Source organism: Loxodonta africana, chromosome 16 (assembly GCF_030014295.1).
Source record: "Loxodonta africana isolate mLoxAfr1 chromosome 16, mLoxAfr1.hap2, whole genome shotgun sequence".
In the NCBI taxonomy this organism is placed as follows: Eukaryota; Metazoa; Chordata; class Mammalia; order Proboscidea; family Elephantidae; genus Loxodonta; species Loxodonta africana.
Window position 1 is genome coordinate 22,186,946 of NC_087357.1, and position 24,482 is coordinate 22,211,427.

Consider the following 24,482-nt stretch of genomic DNA (forward strand, 5'->3'; position numbering starts at 1 on the left):
CAGATGTGCACCTAGAAAGAACTCCAGTGCCTGGAGATGACTTTCATTCTCAAACATTTAAAAAAATGATTGTCTTGACAAGACACATGGGTAATACATTTTTCCCCAAAGCAAAACTGGGTTAAATATTTCAAGTCTTATTAAAGCAAAAATGTTGCTTAGAAAAAAAAAGAGAACAGTAGTAGCATGCTCAGGCCAGTATCAGGCAATGTTGTGAATTTGGCACCAACCCACCCAGATCTCCCATCTGTGGCCTCCTCAGGTCCTTCAGAATCTAGCTCCCCTCTATGCCCAGGCCAACCTGCTCTTGGCTAAAAACCTGGTTATGTCACATGCAGCAGAGCTGAGTGAGCGGATTACTGTGTCACCCCTACAGACCTGAAGAGGGAGCAAAGGCTAACGATCAAGAGAAAAAGCACTAATGTGAGACATTTTGGGCATTGGCACAGGATGGTATTTTTGATGGCATGGTGCTGCTAAAAAATTTTTCACTTTTTGTTGTTGTTGTTGAGTGCCATCTAGTCTGTTCCAACCCATAGCAAGCTCACGTGATAGAGTACAGCTGCCCCATAGGGTTTTCTAGGCTATAATCATTGGGAGCAGATCTCCAGGTCTTTCTCCTGTGGAACCACTGCGTGGGCTTGAATCACTAACCTTTCAGTTAGTAGCTGAGTGCTTAACCATTGTGCTGCCAGGGCTCCTTCTCACCTGTTAGTGGTTTATTCTACATATAATACACACATATATATATACATATAGCCACCTGTGCTTGGAATACCTTTTCAGAATCCTTAGAAAAACACTGTGGAACCAGCGATAATCAAGAGGATATAAGAGCTTGCAAAAAGAAACATTAATACATAAAAACTATGTAAGAATTTGGCCTTTAATAAGGTTCATTCTGTCCAGATCACATAGTAGATGCCCAATAAAGACTCATGATGGTGAGAGAAAGTGAAACCTATACGGTAAGGCCACTATCACTCAGCCAAGCTCTGCAAGCATGTATTGTGAAATGGCCTGACTCTTCTGCCGAAACTGAAACATCTGAAAACAAGAGGCAAAATCAGAGTTGACAAAAAAGAGTCTATCTGAATTATCTGCCTATGCCTGCCTTGCAAGATGCTGCCATCCTGACTTTGCTCATGCTGTGCCCTCAGCTTGGAATCCCTCTAACTGCCTGGGAAAATCCATGCCACGTATTCAGTGAAACCCACCCTGATTCCTCCAAGCTGGCAATAATCTTAGAACTCTGGGAACTGCACTGAGATTTCTGATCACCATCCATCTGAATTAGCATTTCTTCTGGACTCCTCTCTTTGATTAGAATGTGAGTTTCTTGAACGTAAGAGTTAGCCTCTACTCCTATATACCCAGAAAAGTGCCTTGCATATGTTTGTAGAATTACCATTTTTCATTGTCCACCTCCACAAAGTCTCCCACTACATAAAAAATACAAGGTCTACGACAACCAGAAATGTGGATGTTGTCTCTCTTACGTGTGGATGCTGCAACTTGCAAGGCACGTGGACTGCTAAATTCATTCCTCTTTCTCCACACTCTCCATCTTGTTTCTTTTTTAAAATTGAATAATAAACTAGTGTTCCCAGAAGCATCAATCAAAGTTGCACAGTGATAGGGAAGATACGTGGAGCACTGCATCCTGGGAAATGTGGTCTTCATACATGTGTCTGTGTGCATGTGGTGGACAGTAAAGATGGAAAGGGGATGACAGTCGTGCACACAAAGAATGGGCATTTTTTCATGGCAGAGTCAGGGAGTGGGAGAAAGAAGTCCCATTTCATTCCCACAAAGCAGTCTAGATGAAAATAACCAGCAACAAAAGAACTGGGATACGGCTGCACATATAAAGCTGCCATCCATGTGCAGATCCAAGAAAATGTTTTAAAAAGTAACCAAACTAAACAAAAACTTCAAAACATTGTTGTTGTACTTAGTTGCTGTCAAGTCAATTCTGATTCATGGTGACCCCAGGTGTGCCGAACAGAATTCATCCACAGGGTTTTCAAGGCTATGACCTTTTGGAAGCAGATCACCAGGCCTATCTTCCAAGGTACTTCTGTGTGGGTTCAAACCGCCAGCATTTTGGCTAGTAGTTGAGCACTGAACTGTTTGCATCACTCAGAGACTACTCCTTGAAACAGTGGTGTTGTTGTGTGCTGTTAATTCTGATTCATAGCGAGGGCTATGGAAGAAGATACTATAATAAGGGAACAGAAACAACACCCTAAAGATTCAGAAGATGAACAAAATTCTCAAACTTATGTACTAAAGAAAAAAAAATGTTTTGAAAATTCTTTGGCATCCTCAAGAAAACAGTAAGAAGATAAGAGTCTTTATAACCTGAAAGGCAGAAAGAACTGTAAGGTAAGAACCTGTGAGATTAAAAAAAAAAAGCTAAAAGAGGAAAGGACAAGTGAAATAAAGAAAAGATTTCAGGGAAACCAGTAATGCCACAGCAGAATTAAAACTCACATAATTAACAGCAAAGAGTACTGCATCCAAAAAGGGAACCAATGATATTGGAGATAAAGTTGAAACGACAAGAAAAAGAACAGACAAAAGTGATGAAAAACACAATAAATATGAAAGATATAAAACAGAGGTCTAGTGTAAGTATCACAAATGTCTCTGAGAAAGAAGCGAGAAAATGTGGAATAGAAGTAATCCAAGGCACAATTAAAGAAAACGCCTCAGAGGTGGAGGGAAAACCCAAATTTGCAGATTCAAAGTTCTTGTGATCCATGTAAAATGAGTAACAGACTCATCCTGGCAAAACTAACTGCAAAGATTAAAAAACAAACAAGCTAAACCAGCAAATACATCACTACCCATTGAAAAACTCATTGCCGTTGAGTGAATTCTGACTCACAGTGACCCTATAGACTTATAGCGACCCTACAGAACAGAGCAGAACTATCCCATAGGGTTTTCAAGGAGCGACTGGTGGATTTGAACTGCTGACCTTTTGGTTAGCAGCCAAGCACTTAACCACTGTGCAATCAGGGCTCTTTCACACCACTACCAAAACCCAAGCCCACTGCTGTCAAGTTGATTCCAACTCATAGCAACCCCATACGGTTTCCAAAGCTGTAAATCTCTACGGAAGCAGACTGCCACATCTTTCTCCTGTGGAGCCACTGGTGGTTTTGAACCACCAGCCTTTCGGTTAGCAGTCCCATACTTTCTACTACTCTGAAACACTAAATGCCAACAGATAATAAATAGCTCAACATCTATAGGTTCCTCACAGACAACACATTTTATGATGCCACTTACATGAATTACCTGGAATAGGCAAACGCATAGAGGCAAAAGTTTAATAGTGGTTACCAGAGAATGAGTGGAGGAAGGAGTGGGAATTATTGCTGAAGGGGTACCGAGTTTTGGGTGATGAAAAATTTTTGGAAATGGATAATAGTTGATGATAGTATAACATGGTGAAAGTAATTAACTTCACTGAATTGTACAGTTAAACATGGTTAAAATGGCAAACTTTCTTACATGTATTTTTACCACAATAATAATAATAAAAAAGAATGCCCACAAACAAAACATGTTTGTCCTATCTTCAATTTGGTGACATTACAGAAAACAAAAACAAAAAAACAAAACTTTCTGATACCAACAACCACTGTCTATCCAAAATTTCAGACTACTCAGGCTTACATTCACAAACCCACCAATTACTATTAATTAGTACAATATTGGCTAAGTCCCTTGAGGGCAGGCTAAGCCCCCTTTTTATATCTTACACTCTATCCCCAACATGTAGCTAAGTGTTCAGAAAATAGCAAGTGCTCAAGAAATATCTGGTAAATGAACAAATGAATAACAGAAGGTAAGTTTATTCTCATAGGTGCATCCTTTGGTAAAAAGGCTCTTTGCGTTCACCCAGCTTTCGAAACATCTCCAATGTTGAAAACCACAAGAATGCTTTGCTTCCAGAATTCTCATCATTCATCACAGACTGCATGCTCCATGGAAATCCAGCCAGAGCCAAAACCTGGTGTCATATTTTTATTTATCTTTTTCCATTTCAAAAGACAAAAAAAAAAAAAAAAAGCTGTAGTTAATTCTGATTTTTCTGGGGGCAGAGGAAAGGGACCCTTTTTATGTGTGTGAAAGAATGGCACACCCCCATCCATCTGAGGACAGTTCCTCCCAGGAACACCTGTTTGCTCCAATTGAAGCCCATCCAAATTGGGTCCCGGGGATCAGGAGCTTGCTCTTCAAATGTCTCACCATTCTACAATATTTATTCCTCACCTGTCTAATGGCTGTGATAGCTTGGGAATGCTCCAGCCAGGGAAAGCTGTTTCTTGGCCCTGACATGACAGAGCTAACAGCAGCTAATGTTCACCCAGAATCTGGTCTGCATCTAGTTGCCCCAGAGTTCAAAAATGTCTCTTCTCCTCACAGTCTACCAGGCTGACCCAAAGTTCTTAAGGGAGGGGAAGGAAATAATATTTTGTATTTATACCTATGTTTTGCAAAATCAAGTTATACTTTTGACTCTTTGTCTCTTAAATCTGACTTCTGGGTTTTCCACTCAAAGTCATATTAAATAGTTGCTCCATACTAAAAATGAGGACTGGTAAATTAATTTCTCTAACATGAAAACTAATAAAATCCAGAGGAAACATGCAATAAAAATGATCTTAAAATACACATAATTTAACATCTAATTTGGGAAAGGAAAAAGAGATGCCCACACTGAACACCAATTATAACAGTAAAAAATGCTTTTTTTAAAAAAAACTGCAGCTATGAGAAAACTGTACATTTGAAAAGCTTACACAAAGCCTTATAGAATAAGAAACCTTTTATCTCCTCCAGACCCATGAGCTTGAAAATACTTTATCTATGCAATTTCAAGGCACATACAAATCCCAGTGAATAAATAATATGTTCTTTTTTCCTTTATACAGAAGCTTTAAAAAATTATCCACGTAAATAAATAGCTTGGCCTTGAACAAATAGCTTAAAAGACCTAAAAGGCTATGGCTTCAGATCGTGCATACGGAATAGAAAATGAATGCATTTCTTTATTGGCGGGGCAAGTTTTCTACTAACTAAATTTCTATAAGCCCATCTGATGAAAAAGAATTACCTGGAACACATGAAAATTTAAGTATTTTTAAATGATACACTTATCAAATAAATAATATGCCACAACAAAATAATACACATTCTTTGTATCCATTCATAAATCATATAGGGATTTGTATAGTCAATATGTAGCGTAATTTGAAAGGCTATAAAGTTTCAGAAATATGGAATTTTAGCCAAGTGCATAAACATTCTCAACATCTACCTAAAATTAGGCCACACTGTGTGAAAAGGTTTTCATAATTGTTTATAATTAGAGACTATTTTGGTGATTTCAAGTCTTTGTTATTTGCTTCAAGGATATCTCAAACTACATCACAATTTTTTTTTTTGTAATTTCTCAATAAGCTTATATTTAAGGTAAAGGTACAAGTGAAGTTCTGTTATCATATTTACTTTAGGAACAGATGAGGCTACAAGTTTTGGTTAACTTCTTATGCACACTCAACAGTTGCATCCAAATAGATCTTTCCAACACCAACCCCCAGGAATCAAATTCTGCTTCTGGGAACTTTTGCCTTGAAGCTGACATAAAAAGGGAAACAACATACTCCATATATTGGTTAAAAATTGAGCAATAATGTTCAGGCCAGGTTACCTGCCATAGCTTCCATGGCAATTAACCTGATCACCTAGGCCCCAGGGAGTCCTTCTTCCTCTCATCTTTATCTCTCACTTACCACTCAGAATAAGTTACTATACATTGTTGCTTCTTAAAATGGGTAAGCTCAGGCTCCCATATTGGATTTTAAGCTATCTGTGAATAGAGTTTTGAGTTTGTTAAATACTCAGTGCCTAACATATTCTCTTTTACACCTAAACATCAAACATATGCTGTTGAAGAAGATATTGCTGATGCTATCACTACTAAGAGGGGTATTGGTCCAAGTTTTGCCTCATCCTGGTGGAATGACCTTGGGCAAGGTTCAACTGCTGCAGGTCTCGGTTATCTATAATAAAGGATAGTAAGGACACTACCAATTCAAAGTTCTTAAGATTATATTAAATGAAATAATGTATGTGACTGTGCATTACAAAGCCCTATGTAAATGAGAATTGTTATGACTGTCCTTAGAGATTAATTTTTGATAAATGGTCTGACTTTCCAAAGAAGGTATCCCTGCATTCTCAGTTTCTGGTTGGCCTTTGTGGACAAATTCAAAACGATGTTTTTTTGGTAGGCTAACACATTTCAAATGATCCAGAGTAATTAAATTGTATTTAGCTTGGAAGTTGTACATAGTTCTATATTATGTCTTGTCAACTTTTTGGTGGTTGGTTATGCACTCTTTCAAAAATTTTATGGACATTTAATGGAAAATTCTATGGAAATTTAATGGAAAAGTTTATGGAAAATTCTCAGAAAGGTGCTTATCTGTGCATATACACAAAAAATTTCAGATAACTCCAGTAGTACAGGGATTCCTTGAAGCCAAGTCCTGGATAGGGACCACACCTATGGCTTGAGATAGAGAGTGTGGTTTCATGAAAGCACTTGGGGACAGATTTAGATATCTTTAACTGATTTGGGAATTAAAAAGTTTATGGTTTTCCCCCCTCATCTTAAAATAACCAAGTGATCAGAAGATTACATTAGCATGGCTTTCTCCTATGTAAACTATGATTGTATAGGAAACTAGTGTGCTGTTCTTTTATAATGCCAAGCCTCTTCAACCCTCTTTTTAAAAGTGTGGTAAAATTTACTATCCTGGCATTTTCCTCATTGATATCCATACTTTAGTTCCAAAGTTCTTCCTAAAACATTACGAAAGAAGACACGAGCCTTTTTAAAAAGGATACTGGGGTTGTAAAATGTTTTTAGAAATGATTATGCTTCCTGTCATTTCAGCTTCTATCTTGTCAAAAAATGTTACAGACAATTTAAAACAAAAAAAAGAAAACAACCACAATTACTACTAGCAAGGTGGCCAACATTCGCGATTTAAAAGAACATTTTAATTTGACTTGTGGATTTTGGATATATTTCCTTAAAAACAGAGCTTCTTTCCAGATGAGCAAGGAATTCTTTTTCAATACCTAGATGATAAACTCTCAAGATATACACAGTTGTTTCTTATTATGGCTTCCCTGGAAAACATTTCTGGGAAAGCACAATTCTCAGCCACTTACTTTGTTTACGACATACAAAACTGCTTGTGTGGTATAAATAGGAGTCTGTCCTTAAACGCTGCTGAAAAATAAAATGCAGCCATGAAGAGGAACCATTTCCTGTCCTAGAGGTGGCTTAAAAAAATTCTTAGCTACTTTAGGGATAGCAACAAAGTGCAAGTAACAATTATCAGTTGTTGCATAATAAAAGACTAATTTTACAGAAAAAATACGAGCCACATATTTCTGAAATGCCCTCAGAATTGTAAGGGTTTTCTTACCCTGCAAGATTATGAAACCCCCTTTTGTCCTCATGCATTTGTGATGTATATCTATAACTCTTTCTTGTTTGTGCAGATAAGCCTCGCCTTGTCTCCCTAGCTGAACTTTCAAAAGAAGATTCACAGTTGTTTGACTTTTGATCTGGGTAGCAGCTAGCGCGACCACCTGCACTGCGCACGAGCTGTTACTGAGCTTGCTTTGTCCCATCTTATAACACAGTGAGCCTTTTAAAATGGAGAGCTGATGTGTGAATACGCTAATTTACAATGTGAGCGGTCCAACAAAAAAAATATGGTGGTGATGGTGGCAGTGGTGGCAGTGGCAGCAGAGGAAGAAGGGGGAGATTTGTGAAGAGAGAAGCCCTGACACTCGATTTATAAAGTTCAGATATTGTTCACTGCCTCGAGCATTCAATGAAGCAGATGGCCAAAGGTCTCTCTCAACTTACAATGGAGCAGACAGTGGTGTAATGGTGTGGGGGCCTGGGATTGTAAAATGTTGTTTGGTGATGGTATATGTTAATAAATAGCCATTTACAAGGGGGTGTTGAGGGCTCCGTTATTTGTTTATAAGGAAGGCCTAGGGTTCCTTGTTTTCAGTTAACAGCTCAAGGCTGCATTCAAAGAGGGCATTGATGGTGAAGGTAAAGTGCACCCTTCATATTCTACATCACATTAAAGAATAACATTTATCCTAAGGAAAAAAGGAAAATTATAAAAGAAAGGTAATTCAAGAATTAGGTCAAATTGTAGCTCACGATCTAGAAAAAACATAAGATGCCTTTCTATTGTGATTAAATAATGGACACAGATACGCTATTATTATGAAGTTACTTATTTAATCATTGAATGAACATGTTTATACATCACCAAAGTGCAATACATAAAAATCTGCAATGTTTCAACTTAATTAGACCCATGTGAACTTAGATAAGTAACTCTGAAACTGTTCTTGGCCCTTCTCCAAAAATCATCCAGTGACCAGACCTATACCATGGTAACGTGGCATTGTCCTAATACAAGGGGCCTGACCACGAGCAGCTGATAATCAAAAGAGGTTTGATCTGAAGATCATGAAGAGAGCCAGTTAAATGGAAAACTCATTCTCCAGGGGCCATTTTATCAAGGGTCCGTCTCAGTGGCAAGAAAGGCTACGCTTAACCTGAACTAAAGGTTATTTTTATTTTTTAAGCACTGTGGATCCTATGGAAACCCTGGTGGCGTAGTGGTTAAAAGCTATGGCTGCTAACCAAAAGGCTGGCAGTTCGAATCTGCCAGGCACTCCTTGGAAACCCTGTAGGGCAGTTCCACCCTGTACTATACGGTCACTATGAGTCGGAATCAACTCGACGGCAATGGGTTTGGTTTTGGTTTGGGTGGGTCCTATGATTGTGTTTCCTGCTTTGATTTTAGTTAGGAAATTTTCAACCTATGTATCAATAGATTTGGTTTTTTTGGTTTCTCTATCTGTACAGGAGTTTGTTGAAAGTCCCTATTTGGGGGCAGTAAAATGATTCCCTGGCTTTATTTTTCTTTCACCCCAATTTTCTCGTCTATTTGTTTTGAGCTCATTGCACGTTTTTTTTTTGTTGTTGTTGTTGCACGGTATTATAGGGAGATATATAAAACCCTATTTGGGATAAGGCATTCCAGGCAGAGGTAACAGAAAAAGGAAAGGTACAGAATTAGTCCAGAGTTAAGGCCAGTTTTGGAGATAAGCAGTAGTTACATTTACTAAAGACACAGTGTCTATATGAAGGAAGTAGCAGCAAAGAAGGCTAGGAAATTCACTGGGAGGCCTTGGAGATTGGACTAAGAAGGGTGGGGAACCATGGGAGGTTTCTAAGCAGGGAGGAAACAGTACTACTTTCATAATTTGGAACATAAATTGCCCAGTAATGTTTAGAACTAAAGAAGGAAAGGAGGCACAGAGACCAACTAAGAGGCTCCTCTCTAAAGAGTCTAAATGAGAGCCAAAAAAGTCTGAATTCGGAGGATTCCTGGTTCTGAGGATGGATAGATGGGGTACAGGAAGCACTGTTGTGTGAGGGTCACAGAGTCGGGAGGGAGAATGGGGCACCATCACAGAGACAGGAGCATAAGGAGAGGATACCTCTTATCCACTAGGGCATATGCCTCTTGATGCATATGCAGAAGTTTTGAATAATTAAACAAAACCAAGGACTGTTTTCTCCAAAGAGGTTAAGGCTCCAGGTGATACAGAGTTAGATACTGTTATGGATTGAATTATGTTCCCCCCCAAAATGCCTTGTAAATTCTAACTGCTATGCTGGTGGTTATAATCCCATTTGGGAATGGGTTGTTTTTGTTATGTTAATAAGGCAGGATTAGTATCAGGTTTATCTTGAGTCAATCTCTTTTGAGATAAAAGAGATTAAACAAGCAAAGCAGAGATGGGAAGAGAGATGCCAAGCACAAGAAGATTGCCCAGGAGAAGCTCAAAAGAGACAAGGACTTTCCTCTAGAGCCAATAAAGAGAGAAAGCCTTCTCCTGGAGTTGGCACCCTGAATTCTAACTTATAGTCTCCTAAACTGTGAGAAAATAAATTTGTTTGTTAAAGCTATCCACTCGTGGTATTTCTGTTATAGCAGCACTAGATAGCTAAAATTGAAAAATGAGATTTCCTAACAATGAATCTTGCTAAACCCTGGAAGTAAGGGAGATTATAAATCCTCCTGCCACATATTGTTTTTTTTGTTACTTCTAGTTAATGCCACCCAGTCTGTACTCAAAAATAAAACAATTCAAAAAGACTTATTAAAAATACACTCACTTGGGACTCCTTTGGTAGACAGTAGCTTGTGTGTGTACACAGAGCAAACAGACAGCCGTCTGGCCCATCCTAAATAGTGGGACCTGGTAGGGTTTGCTCATTGCCTTGAAGAACAATCGCCTGCCCATCCAATATGGTTATCTGACTATCTGTGAGGATACTGATTCTCTGCAGAAGAAAGGTCCAGCAGAGTGGGAAAAACAGAGTTTCTGGCATCAGACTATTTATGTATACCTGGGTGGTATTTAACAACAGTTCCTTCATTTCTTAAAATAGGAGGAATAATATCTGCCTTATAAAGTCATCATGACTCTTAAATAACAAGCTATGCCACACGCCTGGAACAGTGCTTGCCATCTAGGAGGTTATCTATGAGTACAGAAGTAGCAGTTTCTTTGTTATCAAAGAACACAGTTAAGCAGAGTATAAGGTTCTGAAAAATTCTGGCTTTCCCAGACCAATAAAATGTGGGGGACCAGTAAAACGTAAAAGGTGGGAGAGGCGGGAAGACTGACATATGATTGCCAACGTTTAGTATTTCTAAGTATTTGTTTTTCCAATTGCCATAGCAATTGGCTATTTTCAGGAAATTGTTTATTAGCAAAATTATTTCGCAGAAGAAATGGAAGTATAACGCAAAGACCATATAACGATGATAATTAGCATAATGAAAGCTCACCAGTTTGTCCTTATTCTTCTCATTTCATCATTAGCTAGTAAAACCTGGCCCTGACCTGTAGACTGGCATCTGGAAACATTCTGTGTATTGTGTTCAAAAGAATATGTTCACTTCCTATCAGAACCTTTGGGACACAGAGAAAGCAGTGCTCAGAGGTCAATTTATATTAATAAATGCACACATACAAAAAGAAGAAAGGGCCAAAATCAAAGAATTATCCCTACAACTTCAACAAATAGAAAGAGAGCAACAAAAGAAACCCACAGGCACCAGAAGAAAACAAATAATAAAAATTAGAGCAGAACTAAATGAAATAGAAACCAGAAAAACAATACAAAGAATTAACAAGACCAAAAGCTGGTTCTTTGAAAAAATCAACAAAATTGATAAACCACTGGCCAAACTGACATAAGAAAAACAGGAGAGGAAGCAAATAACCCAAATAAGAAATGAGATAGGTGATATTACAACAGACCCAACTGAAATTAAAAGAATCCTATCAGATTACTATGGAAAACTGTACTCAAAAAATTTGAAAACCTAGAAGGAATGGATGAATTCCTAGAAACACACTACCTACCTAAACTAACACAGAGGTAGAACAACTACATAGACCCATAACAAAAGAAGAGATTGAAAAGGTAATCAAAAAACTCCCAACAAAAAAAAGGCCTGGCCTAGACTGCTTCACTGCAGAGTTCTACCAAACTTTCAGAGAAGAGATAACACCACTACTACTAAAGGTATTTCAGAGCATAGAAAAGGAGGGAATACTACCAAACTCATTCTATGAAGCCAGCATATCCCTGATATCAAAACTAGGTAAAGACACACACAAAAAAGAAGATGACAGACCTATAGCCCTCATGAACTTAGATGCAAAAATCCTCAACAAAATTCTAGCCAATAGAATTCAACAACATAACAAAAAAATAATTCACCATGACCAAGTGGGATTCATACCAGGTATGCAGGGATGGTTCAACATTAGGAAAACAATGTAATCCATCACATAAATAAAACAAAAGACAAGAATCACATGATTTTATCAATTGATGCAGAAAAGGCATTTGACAAAGTTCAACACCCATTCATGATAAAAACTCTCAGCAAAATAGGAAGAGAAGGAAAATTCCCCAACATAATAAAGGGCATTTATACAAAGCCAACAGCCAACATCATCCTAATTGGAGGGAGCCTGAAAGCATTCCCCTTGAGATAGGGAACGAGACAAGGGTGTCCTTTATCACCACTCTTATTCAACATTGTGCTGGAGGTCCTAGCCAGAGCAATTAGGCTAGATAAAAAAATAAAGGGCATCCAGACTGGCAAGGAAGAAGTAAAATTAACTGTTTGCAGATGCCATGATCTTATACACAGAAAACCCTAAGGAAACCGTAACAAAACTACCGAAACTAACAGAAGAGTTCAGGAGAGTATTGGGATACAAGATAAAAATACAAAAATCAGTTGGATTCCTTTACACCAACAAAAAGAACATCGAAGAGGATATTACCAAATCAATACCATTTACAGTAGCCCCCAAGAAGATAAAATACTTAGGAATAAATCTTACCAGAGATGTAAAAAACTTATACAAAGAAAACTACAATACGCTTCTGCAAGAAACCAAAAGAAACCTACATAAGTGGAAAAACATACCTTGCTCATGGATAGGAAGTCTTAACATTACAAAAATGTCTATGCTACCAAAAGCGATCTATACATTTAATGCAATTCTGATCCAAATTTCAAAGACATTCTTTAATGAGATAGAGAAACAAATCACCAATTTCATATGGAAGGGAAAGGGGCCCCGGATAAGTAAAGCATTACTGAAAAAGAAGAATGAAGTGGGATGCCTCACTATACCTGATTTTAGAACCTATTATACTGCCACAGTAGTCAAAACAGCCTGGTACTGGTACAACGACACATACATAGGCCAATGGAACAGAATTGAGAATCCAGACATAAATCCATCCACATATGAGCAGTTGATACTTGACAAAGGCCCCAAAACAGTTAAATGGGGGAAAAGACAGTCTTTTTATCAAATGGTGCTGGCATAACTGGATACCCATCTGCAAAAAAATGAAACAAGACCCATACCTCACTCCATGCACAAAAATGAGCTCAAAATGGATCAAAGACCTAAACATAAAATCTAAAACGATAAAGGTCATGGAAGAAAAAACAGGGACAATGTTAGGAGCTGTAATACATGGCATAAACAGTATACAAAACATTACTAACAATGCAGAAGAAAAACTAGATAACTGGGAGCTCCTAAAAATCAAACACCTATGCTCATCCAAAGACTTTACCAGAAGAGTAAAAAGATTACCTACAGACTGGGAAAAAGTTTTTAGCTATGACATTTCCGATCAGCGTCTGATCTCTAAAATCTACATGATACTGCAAAAACTCAACTGCAAAAAGACAAATAATCCAATTAAAAAATGGGCAAAAGATATGAACAGGCATTTCACTAAAGAAGACATTCAGGTAGCTATCAATGCAAATCAAAACTACAATAAGATTTCACCTCACTCCAACAAGGCTGGCATTAATCCAAAAAACACAAAATAATAAATGTTGGAGAGGCTGTGGAGAGACTGGAACACTTCTACACTGCTGGTGGGAATGTCAAATGGTACAACCACTTTGGAAATCGATTTGGCGCTTCCTTAAAAAGCTAGAAATAGAACTACCATATGACCCAGCAATCCCACTCCTTGGAATATATCCTAGAGAAATAAGAGCCTTTACACAAACAGATATATGCACACCCATGTTCACTGCAGCACTGTTTACAACAGCAAAAAGACGGAAGCAACCAAGGTACCCATCAATGTACGAATGGATAAATAAATTATGGTATATTCACACAATGGAATACTATGCATCAGTAAAGAACAGTGATGAATCTGGGCAACATTTTATAACATGGAGGAATCTGGAAGGCATTATGCTGAGTCAAATTAGTCAGTTGCAAAAGGACAAATATTGTATAAGACGACTATTATAAGAACTGCAGAAATAGTTTAAACAGAGAATAAAATATTCTTCGATGGCTACAAGGGGGGGCAGGGGGTAGGGTGGGAGAGGGTATTCACTGATTAGATAGTAGGTAACTACTTTCGGTGAGGAGAAAGACAACACACAATACAGGCGAAGTCAGCACAACTGGACTAAACAAAAAGTAAAGAAGTTTCTGGAATAAACTGAATGCTTTGAAGGCCAGCATAGCAGGCGCAGGGGTTTGGGGACCATGGTTCCAGGGGACGTCTAAGTCAATTGGCATAATAAAATCTATTAAGAAAACATTCTGCATCCCACCTTGGAGAGAGGCGTTTGGGGTGTTAAACGCTAGCAAGCGGCCATCTGAGATGCATCAATTGGTCTCAACCCACCTGGATCAAAGGAGAATGAAGAACACCAAGGACATAAGCTAATTACGAGCCCAAGAGACTATATCAGCCTGAGATCAGAAGAGCTAGATGGTGCCTGGCTACAGCCGATGACTGCCCTGATGGGGAACACAACAGAGAACTTCTGAGGGAGCAGGAGAGCAGTGGGATGCACACCCAAATTCTCGTAAAAAGACCAGACTTAATGGTCTGACTGAGACTAGATGGACCCCGGTGGTCATGGCCCCCAGACCTTCTGTTGGCCCAGGGCAGGAGCCATTCCCAAAGCCAACTCTTCAGACAGGGATTGGACTGGACAATGGGTTGGAGAGGGATGCTGGTGAGGAGTGAGCTTCTTGGATCAGGTGGACACTTGAGACTATGTTGGTACCTCCTCCCTGGAGGGTAGATGAGAGGGTAGAGGGGGTTAGAAGCTGGCGAAACGCACACAAAAAAAGAGAGTGGAGGGAGAGAGCGGGCTGTCTCATCAGGGGCAGAATAATTGAGAGTATGAAGCAAGGTGTATGTAAGTTTTTGTATGAGAGACTGACTTGATTTGTAAACTTTCACTTAAAGCATAATAAAAATTAAAAAAAAATGCATTTAGTCAGAAAAAAATATGTTCAGTTCATATCATAATTCTGCTCCTTTCTATTATGTGATTGCATGTAGAGACTTAACGTCACTAAATATAGTTATCCCATATGATAAAACGAGAGGATGATGCTCCTTCAGAGAGCTGTTAAGGGTTAAATCAGGTAATGTGTGTTACCTAAGGTCTAGGGCTCAATCAGTACAGCTGGCATAGCTATCACTGATATATAGCTTTAGATGTTGAATTCAAGTATCTGATTAAAAAAAAAAAAATTTTTTTTTTTTTTTAATAGGAGACCAGAATTCTGTATTTAAAGGCACGAGAATGTTATTAAAGAGAAACATAGACAAGGAAATCCAAAGCCGTTCTTTAGTAAAATCATCACCCATGTCAGCCTTGAAGAGGTCATAGGACAAAGACAACGAGACAAGTGTACAGCGATAAATTTAGTCACACAAAAAAGACTAAGATTTAAATAAATTCCTCTGTTTCTAGAGCATTACTCTAGCTCGAATCCTAAATCTGTTAAGTCCAAAGAATCTTCAGCAAATTCAACCATTTTATTCTGAAAGAATAAACACTCGATTAAAAGCTGAGGAATATCTTAGTGGTTGAAATTTCGCTACGCTAATTTCAGGTCTGGGGCCAATGTTCCTACTGAACATCATTAGTAAAACAGGCCAAAAAAAGGAATGAAATAACAGGGAAGGGCGAAAATGTAAAACTAAGACATGTTGAGAGAAGATACTCTTCACCGCATAAAAATTGAGAGTAAATTCTCAAGGACATTTTTCTCACAAGTCTGAAAAACTCTCTACTGCTGAATTTTCAGACATTAAAATATGAACAATTAAAATATAACAAAATGTTTCCTGGGCAAAATGGGGAAAAAAAATGAATTTTTAAAGAAACTTTAAAAACATTTGTGTGTGACATAATTCTTTAAGAGTAACCCTGTTTATTTAAAAAATCACATTTCTGTATAGCTCACATTGGTATTTCTGGTATGCTTCCTCTTAAGGGAGCCCTGGTGGTGCAGTGGTTAAGAGCTATGGCTGCTAACTAAAAGGTTAGCAGTTTGAATCTACCAAGTCGCTCCTTGGAAACCCTATGGGGCAGTTCTACCCTGTCCTATGGGGTCACTATGAGTCAGAATCGACTCGATGGCAATGGGTTTGGTTTGGTTTTTGGTTACCCTTGAGAGAACAGCCCTGGTGCTGTAGTGGTTAAATCACTCGGCTGGTAACTGAAAGTTTGGTGGTTTGAATCCACCAGCCACTCCATGAGAGAAAAATGTGGCAGGCTGCTTCCTTACAGCCGTGGAAACCCTATGGGGCAGTTCTACCCTGTCCTATAGGGTCGCTATGAGTTGGAATTGACTTGATGACAAGGGGTTTGGTTTTGACACTCTTAGGAATCATTCTGACAGTACATTTAAGTTTTTCAGATCCTTTACCCATCACTCTACCAAAGCGACAAGACCATCTTTAAAATGTAAAATATGACAGCAATGATCCCAACCCATTGCCCTCGTGTCGATTTGGTAGTAATAAATCCCGAGATTGACTCAGAAGTAGTTCTAACAAAAATACAAGTATTACATAGTATTTTATGACTAAGAATAGTGCTAGCTGGGTCAACTACATTTAATACTCTTTGCTTCTTTTATATTATAGATTAGTTACAAAAGACCTCTCAGCAGCTACATGCTAAAGAAGTTACTACATACATGCATGCTGGAAGAATAAACAAAATCACTTATTTAAAGGAAACACTCTGATTCTTCTTTTTTTTTTTTTAATTTGTGGCAATGGGGTAAACATCGGTAGTGTAGGGAAAGGGAATTATTTGATATTGAGATCTCACAGAAAAAGATTTTTTCTTTCAAATGTTCTACACACCACTTTTTGTAAGCATTTTGGCAACATATACATACAGCAAATGGGCTGACATAAGGTGTAACGTTTCCTCCAAGTTTACATCAATGGAGCTCTCAAAGCATAACTTTGCTACATCCCTGGGGAAGCACCCAGATACTTTTAGAAACAAATGATACTATTTCTGATAAATTATTAACTCTATAGAGGTAAAAAGAAATAGAATCATTTCATCTCCTGATTAAGAATCTTGAAAAACTGTATTTTTTATTTTCACTGACTGCCAGCACGTTCGATTTAATAAGACTTTCCAGTCGAATGCAGAGGAAAAGAAAAATAAATAATAATAATAATACACACAGACATATGCATATATATGAAGAGTTACATTTAGGTCTCTCAGTGTATCTGTGACACTTTAAGACAACCAATTATAATAATCAAATTTTATGAAAGTCAATGACAAATCCATTTCTTTGGCCCTATTTACCATATGAACGGTTATTTGTTTCACGACCATTTTCATTATTATCTGAATATGACTTTATTTAAAACTCTGTCTGTAGGGCCAGGAAACGAATGGGTTGTCCCTAGGTAGCTTTCCATCTCATGACAATACAGAAGAAAAATTACTTTCCAGAAAATCAGCCACATCTGTACTCTGATGTCAAGTTTTGCAATTACAGTTTTGAAGGGACCAATTTTCTTCTTATTTTGTTTCTTCTGGTAATATAGTCCTCTAGTTACATGAAGAATCTTTTTTTGTGGCTAAAACTGTTGCTGTCTTCCTAAGCTAGATATGTCTCAGTACCTTCTACATATTTTAGTTCCTTTCAAACTTGTTCGTATTATGATTTGATAAACCATCTTTATTTCCCTCATTTTTTAAATCGCTTCTCTTTTATAGCTATTTAAATCACATTTTCTATTAGCTTATTTGTTTTCCTGGTGGCCTTTTTAGTGATCAACAATAATTAGCTGGAGTTGCAGAATCTTTAACTGCTTCCTTCAGAAACAGATAATCAGAGAATTTTGTGAATTCCGAAAGCACGTTATAAGCACACGTTCTCTCTCTGGTAGAATGAAGCACTCTGAAGGCAAGGATCAAATCGATTCACTTGAGGAACCCCAAGAAGCCCTGGTATACTGGCATTAAATACATACTAATACATACAGAGGAAATGAGTAAGTACAAGAAAGGGAGGAAGGAAGGGAGGGAGGGAGCAAAGGAGAGATAGAGGGAAATAAAAAAGGAAGAGAGGAAATACTAGAGGTTTACCTCAACTGAAGTTAATACAAAGACTAAAGCGCGTGAGTGGTAAGTGATCATTTAGCGGCTGCTGGATTTTATGTGAACTGGAATCGACTCGATGCCAATGGGTTTGGGATTTTATAAACTTAAGTTTTGATGATTACTCTTCTTTCTGTCCCCATCTGCTTTTGTTCACACTTATAGATGACCAAGTGGACATACATACAGACTTTGACACCAGTGGAACATTGGTGTCAAATGCCCATGCCACTTCCGTTCATTTTACAAATTTAATGATCTAAGTTTAAAAAATTAAAAACAAACAGTAACTCTTCTTTTAAATAAATTATTTCTTTGGTTTGGGATATTTTAGAGTAGTTAACTCTATGTAATTATCAGCTGCACAAAATTTTCTATATGACAATAGTAAGATTACATTGTACACAAGTAAATAGCTACATTGCAAAAAAAAAAAAAAAGGATGTTCACTTCTCTTATACATTTGTAAAAGTGACAGATGGGCACATGGTTCGATATTACACCAAAAAACCATACCAAACCCAGTGCTGCTGAGTCGATTCCGACTCATAGCGACCCTAGGAGGACAGAGTAGAACTGCCCCATAGAGTTTCCAAGGAGCGCCTGGCGGATTCGAACTGCTGACCCTTTGGTTAGCAGCCGGAGCACTTAACCACTATGCCACTGGGTTTCCCTCAATATTACAACCTTTCTTAAATGAGAAGCACCTGTTGACACATGACATAGCTACACAGAGTAAAAGAATGTGGCTTGGTTCTCTGAAATAAAACCTCACCAAAGCTGGAAGAGAGAATGCCATGTGAGAGGGAGGGATTTAATAGAGGAAGCAAACTGGAGCATTTAATAAAATTCTTTGGTAAATAAACCCCAGTTCCATTTCTCTGAAGACTGCTTTTCCAGGGAATAGCCAAAAATAATGAAGTAAGGAGGTTGGTAAAATGTTTTTGCCTTTTCCTGAACCCAAAATAAAATTGCATATCATGTGGGATGGTAATTTGAAACGAAAACAAAACCACCATCTGCACTGGGTTCCAAAAGGCTCATTTAGGTAGCGGCATTGATTAAAAGAACCTGGATACATTGGTGGCTACCAAGGTCCCAGCTGTGCCTAGTCAAAAACGATGTTGCACGTATGCACAGGTGGACTTTCAAGAGTTCCCCTTGGCTCAGACTTAGCAAGGTGATGTCCATTGGGGTTTTTTTATTTCTATTCCTACCCTAGACGTATCCCAAAAGGAGATGAGTCAGTGACTGACAGAGTTTGCCTATAAAGAGAACCCCAAGTAGATTTCACAAGAGTAATTTTCTTCTGTAGGTTTATGAAACAACCGTGTTAGTCTGATTTCCCTCAGAAAGCCCAGTCAAAGGTTGCAGAAGTTGTCTGTGCTTCACCCTCTATAAATGACTTGCAAATTTATTCAAACGCAATATGAGGAGATGCTTTTTTTGTTGAAATAACTGTCTGCGGTGTCCTGTGCAAAAGGGTGCGGTACATCAAGCAGAAACATGGAGGGAAATACATTGGTTTAGAAACCCATAAATCCTTATTTGAATCTGCCAACCTGAAAGTCATGTAGAGCCCGAATAAACTGTTTTTCCTAAATGCTACATCTGATTAAGCCATACCATTAAATGACAGCTGAACTTTAACATTAATATGATATTATTTAAATAACTGCATGATTTTTTTTTTACACTAAAAATGATGAATGATTTCTGGACAGCTCAAATGACATAAAGCAGGAGGACTCTTTAATGAGATTTGACAAAATGGAGACATACGCAGAATATTCGTTACAGCTCATGTCGCAGGGGCCCTCCCAGGGAAGCAATAGGGGTTTTGTCCCTTTTTTTTCTTTTTTATTGTCTATAGGCACTGAAGCATTCCTTTCCACTGCGACATCCCTTCTCTGTGGATTTGAGTTTTTCTTATGCCATTTATATATTACTCTTAATCAGAGAATTTGGTGGTTTAGGGTTCTGAGTTGGGACTGTACACCCAGGAAGTGAAGGGACAATGTGGCGTCAGGTCAGTCTGGGCTGGAGGGCTGTCCTGGGAACTTCCGACTTGAGGCTGATCAGGCTGATGGAGAAATCACATCAGCCTTGAAGACTAACGGCCTGTACATTCGATTGGGTCTTAGGCAATAGGTCTCTAACACAGCAAACCCACACTTTGAGCAAATTATCGTTTGTAGATCAGGGAAGGCTTAAGTTATTTTAAATAACAGTTGCCTCTATAGCATCAACTATGAAGAAAGTTTTCTTGAAAATTCCAATTATGCTGTCCTAGAGAGAGGCCCCTCCCAACATTCCTCACTCACTTTTCTACCCACAGCTCTAATTTGAAAGTCATGCTCACTAATCTCTTACTTGGCAGATTCTAGATGTAAAATAATTCTATGTTGAATATACTTAAGTAAAAAAGACCCCAATATTCAGAACAATAAAAAATATAGAATATAGACTATTAGCCACACTTATTCTCTCATACCCTCCAGAGTATTTTCCACAACCAAAAGCTAGTTACACACATAAAACATGAACATTTGTTTGCTAGCACATGTGAAATTTGATTCAGAAAATATTTAAGTTTTCAAAATCATCTTTAAGTACGCACAAAACGGATGCATTTCCGCAAACGCCGTATCTTTAAAGAGACAATAAGAACAGAGAAAGAAAGCAAAGCCAACAGCAACTGTGCTCCTGAAAAAGGCGGGTCCACATTCCCTCTCCAAGAAGGAGGCTATCCAAACAGAAAATAAAACCAGCCTGCTCCTGCCATGGGGCCTTCCTCAGGCTATGAAAAAATACTTCATGTTTAACCCTAATTTTTCTCATAGCTTGAGATAAACCCCCTAGCTCAAACCATCTCTCTAATCTGATTTACTCAGTATGTGTCCTTTCCAAACAAGAGTTAATATCAGCGCTCTGTCATTTCAAAAGGGTCTTGACACAGGGCACTAAGTGCAGAAGCTCTTAGTGCAAAAGCTCTAAGTGCAGAAGCCTGTAAAATGCCCAATTGCAATTAGATAAAAACATAGCTTAAAAAAAAAGAGAGAGGAAGACAAGTCCCTACCTTGGTCTTACCTTCGCAACATCCCTGTCAGAATCCTGGAGCTTTTCCCCAAGTTGGCATCTGTTTCTCGAAGCTGGAAGGAGAGAAGCAGCGTCAAAACAAAATAAGACAAATCTTCATGCAATTCAATTATTTCTAAAGAGCTCTGGCAAGGACAAATTCAAATAATAAAAATGCTTAAATACACTGAAACAAATCTATTTTGACACCTACGCAAACTCTGAACATTCTTGTATTCAGAAAATTACATGTGATAGGTAATTCCAGGATATTTAAACTAGATACTTCAACTGGATATAAAAGCAAATATCTCATGGGCTGACCAAGTTTAATATACATCTGATAGTTAATCTCCAATTTATGAATGTGCAAATTCCTAAGAATATAAACAGAAATAAAATGAATGGAAGGAAACATCAATATTTTCATAGCTTTTGCTCTAAAAGACTTGGCATACTCAAAAATCTCCCTCAATAACCTTTGAAGCTATAGAGCTAAATAAAGTACCCACCTGGGGGCATTCCAGGGTGGGGATATAGTCAGCTTCTCTTTTCTCCATCCCGTACTCTTTCTCTCCCCAGATTCTATATCCCTCTTCTACCACCCTACTCATTTCGGTATGTACTTATACTATGTAATTGTTATTGACTACTCATGTCCCAGGAGCCCCGGTGGCGCAGTGGTTAAGCACTCGGCTGCTAACTGAAAGGTCAGTGGTTCAAACCCACTAGCCACTCTGTGTGAGAAAAAGGTGGCAGTCTGCTTTTGTAAACATTTACAGCCTTGGAAACCCTATGGGGTAGTTCTGTGTCCTATAGGGTCACTATGAGTGGGAACTGACTTGACAGCAACAGGTTAATTTTGGGGTATTTATGTCCCATCACTATCACCAGTTGCCACTGAGTGGATTCTGACTCATGGTGACTCCATGTGTACAGAATAGAACTGTGTTCCAAAGAGTTTTCAAAGGGTGTGACTTTTTGGAAGCAAATTGCCAGGGCTTTCTTCCAAGGGGGATGGGTTTGAACCACCAACATTTAGGTTAGTAGTCAAGTGGTTAACTGTTTGCACCACTCAGGAGTCCATTCATGTCCCAAAGACCCTCTATTTTATGTCTAATCATTTACTGAAACTTTAAAAAGAGTGTATTATTTCAACTTACTCTTTCACGTGCTCGCTGTATCTTTTCTCTGTCATGACTGAGGTTTTCCAACATCTCCTGGCCAATTTGCTCTAAGGAAAAGCAAATTTGAATAAGAAAAGGCAAATTTGGTGAGTGTGAGAATAATCTTTAGAAGTATCAAAAATCAATGAGTACAGAATTAATGTTAAAGATGTGTATGTTAAACATCAGACATATTTTAATTCATGTATTTAAAAAAATATAAAAAGCTGTTACTTTTCCTGATGTATCTTAAGTATGATTAGGGTGTGATTTATAATTTGGCATATGAGACATGGCCATCATGGCAATAAAGATTCAGATTAAGAGGTGATGTGATTTGTACAAGGCCACCCCCAGCAAATTTTCAGCAAAGATGGAGAAGAGTTCACGTCCAAAGGTCCTTCCATTGTTTACCATTAAGGAGTTTCTTAGACTTTGGTTTTTACAGATTATAAATAATGTTAATGACTCTACTGTACCATCTCTATTTCATTATGGCACCATTTTGCATATGAAAATCAATCTCTGTTTAGCGAAAAAAAAGAAAAGATTTTAATGTATTCCTTCTGCATAAGTAACCTTCACACTAGTAACTACTGTAGCTTATTGGTTCTGGAACTGTCTCCAGACTATTCTCCTCTCAGAGGTTAGTGCCTGTGTAGCATGTTGTCAGCAACTGTGGATACTTGAGTCAGGGTGAGACGCACTCCTTAACAAGTAGTTGAAAGCTCACGCTGGAGACAGTGTTTTCATCCCAGAATTTCCAAACATTTACGCTGTTGTTGGTTCTGTCAGGTTGATTCCAACTTACACAGCTGCCATGTGTTCCAGAGTAGAATTGTGCTTATGGAGCTTTCAAGACTGACTTTTCAAAAGCAGATTGCCAGGTACCTTTGGGTGGGTTTGAACTGTCAACTTTTGGGCAAGTAGTCAAGTGCGAAGGAGCCCTGGTGGTGCAAGTGTTAAGCCCTTGGCTGCTAACCAAAAGGTTGGTGGTTCAAACTCACCCAGCAGGTATGCAGGAGAAAGACCTGATGATCTGCTTCTGTAAAGATTACGGCCAAGAAAAACCTACCCGGAAGTTCTATTCCATCACATGGGGTCATTATGAGTCGGAATTGACTCAACGGCACCCAACGACAACAGTTGAGTGCTTAACTGTTTACACCACCCAGGGACTCCTCCAAACATTTATACTAGGATTAAAAAGTCATCCCGCTGAGTTCCAGTGAGGTTTTCCTCTTCCATGATCATCCCATTTGGTTGGCATTGCTCAGGCTTTCCTTTGACTGCAGGCCCTTTTATAAGACAGTAGGTATGTCCTAATTTGACAAATATTCAGCTGCCCTGGAAAAATTTTTTTCAGATTCATTCTCCATCACCTGGGAGGTGCCTTATCCTGTAATAGGAGAATACCAGTCTGCCTCTCTTGCAATCTTGGCATTCTGTCTGACTACCTTAATTTTATATCTTTTTCCCCCACTTATATTGTATTTTTACCCATAATCTTTAATGACAATTATCTCTGGTGTATAAACTTAATAGAAAAATCCAACAAACATCTATCAAACATGCAAAAAAAAAAAAACCCAAACCTCTTGCCGTTGAGTCAATTCCAACACACAGCGACCCTATAGGACAGAGCAGAACTGCTCCACTGGGTTTCCAAGAAGCGCCCGGTGGATTCAAACTGCCGAACTTTTGGTTAACAGCCAACACTTAACCACTACGCCACCAGGGTTTTCTTGTAATAGCAAAGAATTCGGTAAAGTCATTAAGAAATGGTTGTGGTAGTTATTTGGCTCACATATGTATCTTGGCAACCTTTTTAAAGGGACATCCTAAAAACTGTAGAGCAGTGCTTACACCACACTGAGAGCTTAGGCTCTGAGCTCACTGCTTGAACCTGGTCCTAGTTTCGACACTTTCTAGCTATGTGGCCTTGCATAAGTTTTTTTAACTTTGTGGTGCCTTAGTTTCTCCCTTTTTAAAATGTTATAAGGGTTAAATAACTTAGTTAAAATGTTTAGTACAGTGACTGGCCCATAACAACAATGATAAGCAC

General features: G+C 38.4%; 1 protein-coding gene across 14 annotated transcripts in view; it reads right to left on the bottom strand.

Annotated features, from left to right (window-relative positions):
- VTI1A (vesicle transport through interaction with t-SNAREs 1A) overlaps nt 1-24,482 on the bottom strand; it is a 373,592-nt gene that overhangs the window by 134,496 nt on the left and 214,614 nt on the right. For 9 of the 14 annotated variants that reach the window (XM_064269324.1, XM_064269325.1, XM_010588985.3 and 6 more), the window contains 2 exons: nt 22,415-22,485; nt 21,264-21,325 (listed from right to left, as the gene is read on the bottom strand). In XM_064269324.1, coding sequence (XP_064125394.1) covers nt 21,264-21,325; nt 22,415-22,485 — 133 coding nt within the window. Of the gene's footprint in view, nt 1-21,252; nt 21,326-22,414; nt 22,486-24,482 lie in introns of those variants that run through there. The other 5 variants (XM_010588986.3, XM_023546736.2, XR_010318057.1 and 2 more) reach the window with 3 other exon arrangements.